Source organism: Fulmarus glacialis, unplaced genomic scaffold (genome assembly GCF_000690835.1).
Source record: "Fulmarus glacialis isolate BGI_N327 unplaced genomic scaffold, ASM69083v1 scaffold38776, whole genome shotgun sequence".
In the NCBI taxonomy this organism is placed as follows: domain Eukaryota; kingdom Metazoa; phylum Chordata; class Aves; order Procellariiformes; family Procellariidae; genus Fulmarus; species Fulmarus glacialis.
In genome coordinates, this window is record NW_009216934.1 from 15,126 (window position 1) to 26,956 (window position 11,831).

Consider the following 11,831-nt stretch of genomic DNA (forward strand, 5'->3'; position numbering starts at 1 on the left):
TGATATAATGTATTCACAAACTTCAGGAAAGTCATGCACCCAAATATTCCTTCCTTGCATTTACATAATTTCTTAGATGACAAAGATAAAGGCAAGGATCAGATGGGGAGCAAAACCGCTAGCAGAAGAAAACTAGAGAGAAACTTCATTCCACTGAGTAACTTCCACTGAACGGGATGTATATCAGTGACTCAAAGAAAGTGTAAATAGGAGTTTACAAATACATTAGGCACATGGATCAATTTCTAATTCAAGCAAGAGATTTGTTAATTGAGAAATTATCTGAAAGCGAACCTTTTGAAACTTTTCTACCAACAGGTCCTTCTGCAAAAGAATAAAACCTTCTCCAGATAAAGCTTATTTAGTGCCTTCTCTCATAATTCCTTGGAAATGACTGCTCCCAAACACGTCGCATGCCAGAAATTTAGTCTCTCGCCCAAGAAAACTGAAGTCTTTGGGTCCTGGCATTATGGATAGGGTATAATTGGGATATGCACTTCAACTACCAAGGACACAATTTTAGTGCCATTTAGGTCATGATCTTACAGGAATTTCCTCTGTAACTATGGGATGAGTTTTCTTGAACAGAAAGGTTTTCCGGAGATATGAAGTTTTCATCATAACAGCAGCTCTGTAGGTTTTGAGTGGATTGATTAACTATTTCTAAACTTTGTCTTGCGAAAGTCCTGATGACTAAGAAAAAGAGCTGAAAGATGATTAAATGTGACAGTTGGTAGTATTCAGATAGGAGCTCAGATATGTCCATCTAAACAGTCTTGACAGCAGCTTTTGCCTACCTTTTTTTCTTTTTTTTTGGGTAATATCTGCTTTGATCAACCTCTTCAATGAAACTTTTAGTAATTTCTATGATGGTGGTATTTAGAAGCTGGAACTCCCCTGCACTGCTCTAAGCAGTCAAGTGTTTCACCTGCACATGACAAATGAAATCAATAAATGTCATTTCCTGTCTCAGTTCCAAAAATTATAAATTCACCTAACAACAATCTCCCCCCCCTTTGTTCAACTAAGGCTTATGTTTTTAAGGCTGTTATCTGCAGGTCTCTAAGTCAAGCTGAGCCAGTGCTTCACAAGTTCTGTCATTTTCTAAATACACACTACAGATTTCTTGTCAGCTCATCTAATTCTTGTGTATATCTGGTTCGGTAAGTGGAGAACTAAGAGAATTGTATCCCTTAGATGAACTAGCTTAAAGAACCAACAAGAAAATTATTTTCTTATTTTTGATAACTTCCATGGTTTAGCTATCATCTACAGCACTCTTTACTGTCAATTAGGAGATGACATTCAGTTTAAGCATTATACCTTTCGCCACATAGTTTTTTTGTGCACAATCTACTATATTTTCCTCTGGAGAAACTGGTACATTTTTTGCCATAGATGGAGTAGTGTATCTTGTAGTTAAATGGCCATATGTATATCGTTTTAGTTAAGTAAGGTATTGATAGGGCTACTGAAGTGAAGTAACAGCATTTGTACACCAAATTTTTAAAACCTGTTTTCAGGTATGCCTCCCCATTGTCAGTAAGCCAGGATCTAGAGTGAAAACTTGGTATGCTATCAGCATGTTATTTGCATTTCTCTGCTGAAAAAGGGGCATTCAGATGTTTGAACTGGATACAATCTGTTTTGCATTGAATTTGATGAACAATTTAACGTCCCAAAGAACACACATACACGTAATACCTGGCACATGTGCTCTTAGTGTCTGGCAGTAACAGGGTAGGAATACCTACTGCCAGGAAACGACTGACTTGCCATCCTGCTTTGATTCTGCAAATCCTTATCAAAATATTGTATCTAAAGCCATGCTTGTTTTTGACCCCCTGCTGCTAATTTCTGTGCATTTGTTTCCAAAGCTTCCTAATTCTTACCAGCTGGCAGGTATAAATCCCATCCCAGTAATGAGCTGGCTTGTTTCTGTGTACAGAGCACCGATTGAGATCTTCCTCACAAATATCTATACACACAACTTGTGATCTGAGCCTACTGCGACTACCTACAGGCTTCACAGAAGCCTCTAGTTGAAAAGGAGAAATCAAAACTAAGAGATTCCATCGGCGAATATAAGTGCTTACAAATTGTCATGTTTGTGTGAAGAATTCCCATTTACTTTTAAGAATATAGTACTCTGAAAAGACATTGTGCATCCCCTGCAAGCTGGATAACGCACATTTAGCATGCAGTCATACTCAAATAACTGTGTCATTTTGAACTCAGGTATGCATATGCATGCTACCCCTGTATGATGCAAATACATGAGATGTTGAGCCTTGAAATGTCCCTGTTCTGCTCACAGTGTGCCTCAAGCCCTCCTTCTGCTTTAGTGCAGAGTCAATTTATGGAGAAGGGGAAGGCCAGCAAGAGCGTTGCCTTCCTCCTCCAACAAAGTGAGGATCTATGGTCTGAAATCCAGAGAGGTGCAACTCCTGTTTCATTGCTGTCTGAAATCTGAGCTCCTTTCTTTAGCTGAATAAGCAGCATTGCACTGAAAACTAGAGAAGCACAAATCCCATTACATAGCACCCTGAGGCTGGGCTTCATGTTACAGATGCTCCTCTGCTTGTTCAGAGAAGCTGTGGAGTGCATAGCGGGGGAAAGGGATCAGTAAGCATTGTGAAAGAGCCTCTGTGAAGATGAAAGTCTCAACAACCATTTCCCTCAGGAAGCGAAAGATGAAATATTCTATACTACTTGCTAATTAAAAATTCAAACTGTTGCCTTATTAAAGAGAGGCTTACTTTTATCCTTAAACTCTGAAGTTTTTAAGACTTACTCCTAAACACATTGTTAGGGATTTCTCCCTCTTGGAAAATCCTGATGTTTTTTCAGTTCAAGACTCTTCTCTGGAGTAGAGGCCAGGGGTGGGTGTACCCTACTAATTTCAAAGCCTAGGCACTATGTGGGCTGGCAGCCTGTGAAGGGAGCCACAGCACACCTTTACAGCCCTGGACCTCCAAGAGTCATGGTGGATAGGCTTGCAACAGGCTGCAACTTATTCTCTGAGGTCTACTGAAGGGCTCAAGAGCATTCTCCACAGGGAACACTGGTGGTGAGAACTTCGGCATGCTGCATGTTGGGGGAATCAGAGACAAGCCAGAGCTGAAATGCAGTTACTACCACAGGAAATGAATTCAAATTAAACACTGCAAACAAAACAGTGGGAAAGACAGCTGTCAGCCTGCCTTTAGTGGCAGACAATCCTGTGGCTGGGATTGAAGCCCAGTGATCTGTTACACAGTTCCTACCTACAATGAGTTACTTCTGAGTTTATCAGGAGGACAGTATCATCTCTCAGTGATGAATGAGAAGCAAAGAAGAAAGGGGAGGACTCTACTAAGTACTAGTAAGAATATTCTCCTTCAAATAAACTTATATCTGTTGCATGCAACACTATAGTTCAGAAGGTTAGCAGTATTTCTCACCAAAAACACACCAGAAAATGCATTACAAAGTAAATGGACAAGCAACCCAAGAAACTATCAATGTAATTTCCATTATGCTTTGGAATCAGAAGAAAATGTGTTATACTTTTAAATATCAGGTATCAATTTTTAGAAGGAATACATATTGTGTATTACCAATAACTTGAGCTCATAGAAGTGCTTATCCACATGCTTATTTACACACACCATAAACAAAGTCTGACAAAAATATATCCTCTAATGTTTCCGTGGTACATTATTCTGTATATTAATTACATTCATTGCATTATGACTTTATGTTTAACTTCTCTCTAATGTTAGCAAAATGTTAACAGAAATTGCTGAAAACCTTCAAGAATTTTTTCCCATATCTATGCAGAATTTATGGACCTTGTCGTTCACAGCCCTTGGTCTCCCAGACTGGGGGACACTGCTATCAGACTGTAAACTCTATGTTACCATGCTACGGTGGTTGCCTAACTCTAGGAACACCAACAGCATATGATTATGTTCTCCTCACCCCTGGCAAAACAAGGAAATTCCACAATCATCAAGCTAGCTGAGTACTTGTCAGAAATCAGACAGTAGAGGAAGAAGGTCTGTTTGAAACTGAAGCAGTGCTCGTGGCAGAGAGAAATGCTAGAAACAATTTGTGAAGTCAAAAGTAAAGAGAGTCAAGCTACATTTGCAGCTTAGGTTATAACTCTGCAGGCAATGATTTGATTTCGAGAATAGGCATTTGTTACCACCCAGTTGGTTAAGAATCAGGAAATTTGCCTAGGTAGTCCGTTGACCTCTCAGGCTACCATGAGGCTATCGTTCCTGTCCGCTACACACTACGCTGGCTCTCCAAAGAATAATGCACAAGTTGTAAGATTCAGGCCTTTTCCTCACAGTACTTAAGTGTCCAGGACATCCAGGAAACTGCCTCACATTCCAGAATTGTAACCCTAGTCTTCAGGCACTAAAGAACAGATCGTAACCAGGACAAAACTAATTCATGTCGGAGGTTGAGCTTTCTCAGAGACTAATTCAAGTAGGATGAACTAAGACCTGTTTACTTTTGAAGGTTAATTCCAATTGACCTAGGATCTGAATTGGTAGCAAAATCCCCAAAGTTCATTCCACCTCACTTTGGGCCACTGCACCATTTACCCAGGCTCCCTCTATAGACAGTAGCAACAGATTATGTTCAGAGAGCGATGCAGGTCGCAGGAGGGCTGGGTCATCGTCATGAGATGCCAGAGACCAGTCTCTTTAAAGCAGCACATGCCACTTTGATAATCGCCTTGCTGTGCTTGCCTGCCCCTCAGTGGCTTTAAGTAAGTGGGATGAAAGGGTGCACGTAGGTGTGACCTCAGGTCATACGCTAAGACAAGTGGCATGAGGCATGACACAATTACTGCAGCTGTACAGAACCATGAATCTATCTCAATTTGCATGCTGCTTTAGGAGCTGCTGCACTAGCTGGAGCTGCAAGTTTCTAGATGATCATGGCCATGTGGTATAGTTCTCTATCAGTATGCACTATGTGTGATTAGCCAAGTCACCTCTGTAAGATGCTGAGATACTATAGTTACGGGAATAGCACAAAAATCTTTATTGATTAGGGTTTCTACAGATTACTAAGATCTTTAAGGAACATGTTAAGTATGACAAGAGCATAAGAGGGGACAGTATAAGGAGAAAGAGGTGGCTTATCAAAGGGGACATTGGTAAGTGCCTGCCCCTTCGTGATTCCTGGCCTCTTAGAGCTTCCTGCTACTAACTACTGTACTCTTCTTAGAAGCAACTCTTTCTCATGCCAACTGTTTCTTTTTCTGTTTGCTCTTCTACATCTGTGAAAGGAAGAAGGAAAAGAAGTGAGCTTGCTGGGGACAACATGCTGTCCATACATTGTCTTCAAGGAAAGACGGAGGATCAGGAACTGTTAGGATGAAAATACCTATGGCAATTCTTTTCAAAGCTGCTCCTCCCCCCATGGTAATCATCAAAGTGTAGCTCTTCCCTCTCTGTCTTCCGAGCTGGCTCCTTATAAGTGACTTTACTTCTTTAGTAAAATGTGCTACAATATTCTACTGCCCAATCCTCATTAATCTTACACATTGCCCTAGTACAACAGAGCGAGAGTAAGCTGTTGTTGAGATAACTGGCTTCCATTAGCAACCATGTGATTGGCAGGACGATAAAGTCTTTTCCCTTGCAGGTCAGCTGCTTTTTAAGAAGAGGGCAATCCTGCTGATCCATCTTTTAGCTACAGTCTCTCACTGAGTCCCAAATCTCCTGCCTTTTAGCTTTGATATGGTTCAAGCTTTCCCCCTTGTATCAGCCCCTACCTGTCATCAGCTCCTCTGTACCAAACAGCCAATATCAGGAGTTTGACCTCAGGGCACAGTCCGGGTGGGCAGGTAAAACCTGACCACTGGACCTACTTCCTTATCTTTCATATCCTGCAATTCACGAAGAAGTATCAAATTCAAACTAAAAAACAGAAGCATGACCTTTTATAAGAACTTTCTGAAAAAGGCTCTGTTGCCTTTCTAAGTATTCTTGAAAAGAACTGTCACCCACCCTATTAAGATAGAAATGGATCACAAATAAGGAAGAGAGGGAAAACACTGCAAATCCTTACTAAATGGAAATGTTTTTAATGTGTGTTTGCAATACCTTTTGGTGAGGCATGCAAAAATATAGTAAAAACCAAACCAGAACAAATATACTAGAACTATTCTACATCTACAAGCTCCAATTGCAACCCAATAAAGAGAGTTGCCCAGACTTTTGCTGTTTATAAAGTATCTGAAATTGATTAGCTTCCCATGGCATACAGAGCATCCTCTCTAAAGTGTTACTTGCATCAAGAGAATTCTAAATACAAGTTGCTCACATAAACTGAGAGCTATCATAAGCAACATAATCCCTATTTATGTGACATGCTTGACAGTTGGTGCTTAAAACATACAAAAATATTATTTATTTCCTGTAGCAAGTATGTGTACACCCTGCCATTCTGCATAGCTGGAAATCACGTTTTCCCTTGAAACAAACATAGGCTCTCTCTGCAAGGATTTATACCACTTAAGTGTATGACAGAAATGGTACCAAAATCTCTCAACATCCTTTCCCTTCAACTAAACTGACTTAGTACAAATTGGAAGATGTTTAGTCACTTCTAACATTGATAATAAAAGGAGAATAAAGAAGAATCCAAAAGAGGAAGGCTACTAGTCAAGGCAAGACTTGTGGTATTTGAAGTCTGGCAGAATACATCTTTACATACTGAATTCTGGAACTCCTAATGTACAAGTATTACATGAACAAATCTTACGGCCACGATCCTGTATCTTCCTCACATAGTCCACGCTTATCCCACTGTAGATATTGTTCATTGTTATATTATTGCGAGAATGTAACAAACAACTCTACCTTTTTAACTTTTTCATTTAAAAAGACACTTCAATGAAGTCCTTTCTAACTATTAGGAGAAACTGGAATACTTTTGCCTCAGGAATTTTCCCTTCCAAAATGTCTTTTCATTATCTTGCTGTGAAAAACCTACTAAACTATTAAAAGCAAAAATATTCTTACTATATAGATATTTTGGTACGGAATTCTTTCTACATTTCTCTTCTGATGACTTTGACAGGCTCATAATGGTGCTGAAAAATATCACCAACATCTGCAGAAAGTTAAAGACCCTCCATGTGCAGTTAATGATTCATTTCACTATTTAAATTACACTTATACTCACAATTTGTGAAGTAATAAATCCTTTCTGAAAGCTTACTTCAAGTATGAAAAGTTTTTGAAAATAAATTGCTATCGGTGGATATACTGTCAGAATTTACAGAGAGCAGGTAATAGAAATAACTACATGAAATTAAGATAAGTAGATTTTAGTGTGGGAAAAACCTTCCTTTTGGCAAGAACTGTGGAAAAGTGCTTTCAATATTAAGGCATTTAAAATTAGATTTGATAGAGAATAAAGATCAGCCAGTTGGATTAAAGCTGCTTTCTAACAGTTTTAAAGAATTCTATGTAACAAATTAAAGAAAAGGAAATGCTAAATAATACCATGCCCAATTCTGCTCTCCAGGGAGTAGTTTTGTAGACAGGAGCAATTGCTCAGAATGGAATCAGACCAGCACACACCAGGGTAACATGTACACTCTTGCAAAAAGGCGTCACAGGATCTTTACAAAATTGTCAGGACCAAAATTCAATCTTATATCCATGTAGCAGTACCACCAGTAGCACAGTGCCCCCTAACAACACATTGGAGAAACAGTTTTATGCTAAATTACAGGGCATAGTGCCACTAATAACACTTCAAATAACCACTTTTCAAAACTAATTACATGGGAATGCAAAAACATGAAAGGTTCTTGAATTTAATAACTTCAGCATTGGTCAAAAGGGGAAATTAGTAGGATAAAAAACAACAACTAGTGTCTTACTTGTCTGAGGTCGATGAAAGCTAACTGCAGGGTGTCTCCCTGGAATCCTGGCACAGGCTCAGAACTAGCAAACACTGCAAAGAAAGGTTAAAAATATTACGGATGTAGATGTTTTAAAAAAATGTAACAGAAAACCAAGCTCTATGCAATATAAATGTTAGCTAGCACTAAAATGAAAATAGTTTGATAGAAATAGATTAAACTAATAACTCACAGTGATTAAAAACAAACAGACCAACAAACCATTTTCCCATCCCAAAGAACAATACCTTTAGGAGTATTATTAGGAATTTTTCTTAGTAGTAATGCTACAACCACAGAAGCCAACATCTTTTTTTGGCCTGAGGTGAATGATTACTGAAGAATTTCTAAATAATACCAATTCCATGGCTGTCAACATATTTTCCAAACATCTGCTTTTGTTACAGCATCCGTGCTATAAAAAACCCACCTCTAGCCAAACAGCAATAAAAGACAAACACTGAGGTGGGAGTTAGTTTAATGTGTAGACGACAGGTGGAAAGCTCTACACGCCACAGTCAGAGCAGAGCTGAAATGCCTGTTCATGCCTTTTAGCCAGCTTATCAATAATGAACTTCTGCTCTTTCTGAACCCAAAAATAGGCTGTCAAAATTGGAAGGCAAAACTATATTCAAAATACAAAAAACGGTAACACATGGTAATGAAATAAAGTCAGCTATTTGTTTAAATTAGGAAACGATCACTAATTGTCAAACTTAAAAATAAATACACTTTTTGTTGTTCTTATCCCAGTCACACGTTAATAACAAAGATACTTGCAGAAACACCCATTGCCTCACATCCCCACCCATGTTAGACATCTTACTTCAAAAGAGCTTAAGAGAATTTTTCTTATGCTCTTCAGTTAGAGCTCTTAACAAAACAAAGTAGATATTACTGTAATAGTTTTAGAGAGGTATCATCTGAGGCAGTGAAATGTAACATTTTTTTCCAAGTTTGAGAAACAGGTCATTCAATTGTAGAGGAAACAGAACATACGTATCCAAAAATTTCCAGATCCAGTGCTCAACTCTACTGTGCCATATGGACTCCTACTAACATTTAAAAGTAATATGAAATCCTTAATAGATTTTTTTTTTTAATGCCTAGTTAGAAAATTTGGATCACCAAGTGAAAGTAACGTCCAGAAAGACATTGGTGTCTGAGCTGGTCATGATGGTAAAATAACGGGCTCAATCATTTACTTCTGAATATATGGTTTCAATTTAAAGCAGACTAATGAATTCAGATAGGCTATTCAGAAGTCTAAAAATTATTATATGGAATGCAATTGTAAATGAAAATAATAAAGATTCTTAATTAAGTGGTACAAGAAGCTACTAAGACCATCTCAGAATATCTAAGAATAGCTTAGTAATAGATGAATATAGTATCAGAGTAGCAGCTTTACCAGTAGAGGCAGAATTTATTACTTGTATTACAGTAGTGCAAAAATTTTTTATGGACAGTCATGTAATAGAATGAATTAAACTGGAATATAACTTGATTCTTCATCAACTAAAGGAATAAAAAATAGCAATCAAACCCCCTAGGGAGAACACTGTAATGTCACAGACAAGTATTGATAACAGTCGTCAAATGCTCACTGATTATTGTATTCAAGTCTGAATTTTGAATTGTCTGGTTTTCCTACTTTATAAGTGACACCAACTTTCCAGGGGAGTTTTCAGGCATTTCAATCTACCACAAGGATGCTTTTTAAAGAAAAAAGAAGAAAGATAAAAAACAGTAGAAAAAACATACCCTAAACCCAGCATTTTACAGAGAGAGTTTGCTTAATAATATTTAAAAGCACAAAAAGAAAACAGTCTGTACAACCACCAGCCTGCAGAAGAACAAAAGATCTCCAGGCCTATGAAAGCACCCTTCTGAACACCCTAGGCTAAAGGGTTGGGTGTCTCCACGGCCGTCTTCTGCAGGTATTTCATGGCCACTGGGACCACCCTTTCTTCAGGCACAGACAGCCTATGATGCTGGCCCCTGTGGTCAGCCAAATACAGCATTTAAAATGGGAACACCATACTATAGCAGGGAATTCTTAGCAATGCCCCATAGCAAACAGTTAAAAGATATACATGGGTTGTGAGCTATGGCAGCACACTAGTAAGGAGGATAAGCGTGACGGTCAGAAGGGATCTCTTCCACATCCCCCAAACAAGGCCTTGAAAGATAAGGCCCATCCGTATCCGATCCTGTATAACTTTCTGTTCATACACAGTACACTGAGACCAGCTTCCCCCACTAGAACCTGAGCTCCTCCAGCCACTCCACAATGGTGGCAGCGGGAGAACGAAGCTCTATGGCAAAGGAATTGCTACAGAACTGAAAAGTGAACGTAACTGAAAAGTGTGACCTGCAGCAAAATTTTTCAGTTAGCTATTGGGAGGTACCTTCCTATAGTGGGATACTTTTACTTGCCACGGGACAAATATTTGCATCCTTTCTGCAGCTCATCAGGCTAACGTAGTTTGGAATTTATCCTAATGCATGAAATAATGCAGTATGATATAGTTTCTCTACATAGTACCTACTACCATTGCAGCTATAGAACAAGAAGCACACAAGGTACCAAACTTAATTATTATAAGCTTTGTTCTCTTTAACTACAATTTTATATTACGAATGCGTTTACAACACCAGGGACACTCATTATAGCACAAGCATTTATTCTCACATTTGGGTCATTTTTGACAGGTGACTACAGTAGAATTTGTTTCATTATTACTATTTCATGAGTTCAAAGGGCAAAAAGATAATCTACTTATGGTAACGGTCAGACAGTTCCCCCTCCACCCTCAGCTCAGGGCTTTTAAGTTTTGCTAACAATTTTACAAAGCTAATTAAATATTTTCTACTGCACAGCATTTTAGGAAGATATTATAAGAACAGGATTAACATTCTTAATGTCTTTGTCCTAAGGATCCTTTTCCAGATAGTAATGAAACATTGTCATATATACATCTTTTAGAATATTCACCCCCTACGTCCATTCTAGGCTTAAAGAGGATTTGGAGGGGTAGGGGGCTGGTTGATTGGTTGGTTGTTTTAGTGTGCATAAGAGCATTCAGGAATTTTATAATATATGAGAATGAAACGCAAAGATCACCATTAAACTGTCACATATAGGGGCAAACAACTGGCTGCTTGGCAGTTTGAATCAGAATCTTCAAAATTTTGGGGAAAATAAGCTGAAAATATGCATTACATGAATCTGGTATTCACAAGGTTTTTGTTAACATCTTCTTTCCCTGCACTTTGCTGATACTGTGTAGACCTTTTCTGTGTATACAGAACAGGATCTTTGGCATAATGTGTGTCCACAATACCTACAATCTCAATGTACTTCCTACAACAGACTGTTTGGGAATTTACAGGAGGTAGAATCTAATGAAAAAAGTATGCAATAATACAAAAACAGGCTGGGAGGTAACACATACACGAGAATGGTAAATTTAAATATTGTAAAGATGACTTTAGTCCATTTTCTTTTGAATACATTGCTTTGATCTTTTCATTACATTTTGTATACAGGATATATGTGAATTGATGTATATATGCGTTAATGGATATCTTAAGAAAAAGGCTATGTCTGCTAAAATGGAATTTAAGGCACCTTTAATTGTAAATCGTACTGAATTTCTACGCAATTCTAGATTTATTAACAGGTGTCTTCATTTTATTCTCTCAAAAGCCCATCTTTTAGCTATCACCTGGCTGTGCCTCTCTGTTGGTCTGGGAATGCAGTACCTAATTCCTGACAAATACTTTTGCTGCTCAATGGCAGAAGTCCAGACTTTGGATCAAAAGTTAAATTAGGACAGTTTTACTTCAGCCTCATAGCATTGATTCACAGGCAGGACAGCAAAGCTACAAATCTATTTTTAAAGGA

At 38.3% G+C, this 11,831-nt stretch overlaps 1 protein-coding gene across 1 annotated transcript in view; it reads right to left on the reverse strand.

Moving 5' to 3' along the window:
* Window positions 1–7,900: 7,900 nt before the first annotated feature.
* Window positions 7,901–11,831, reverse strand: part of EXOC6 (exocyst complex component 6) — a gene marked incomplete at its 3' end in the record, with an annotated part of 51,963 nt that continues 48,032 nt past the window's right edge. The window contains exon 20 of the mRNA XM_009579480.1: window positions 7,901–7,974. Within this exon, the coding sequence (XP_009577775.1) occupies window positions 7,901–7,974 (74 nt within the window). The remainder of the gene's footprint in view (window positions 7,975–11,831) is intronic.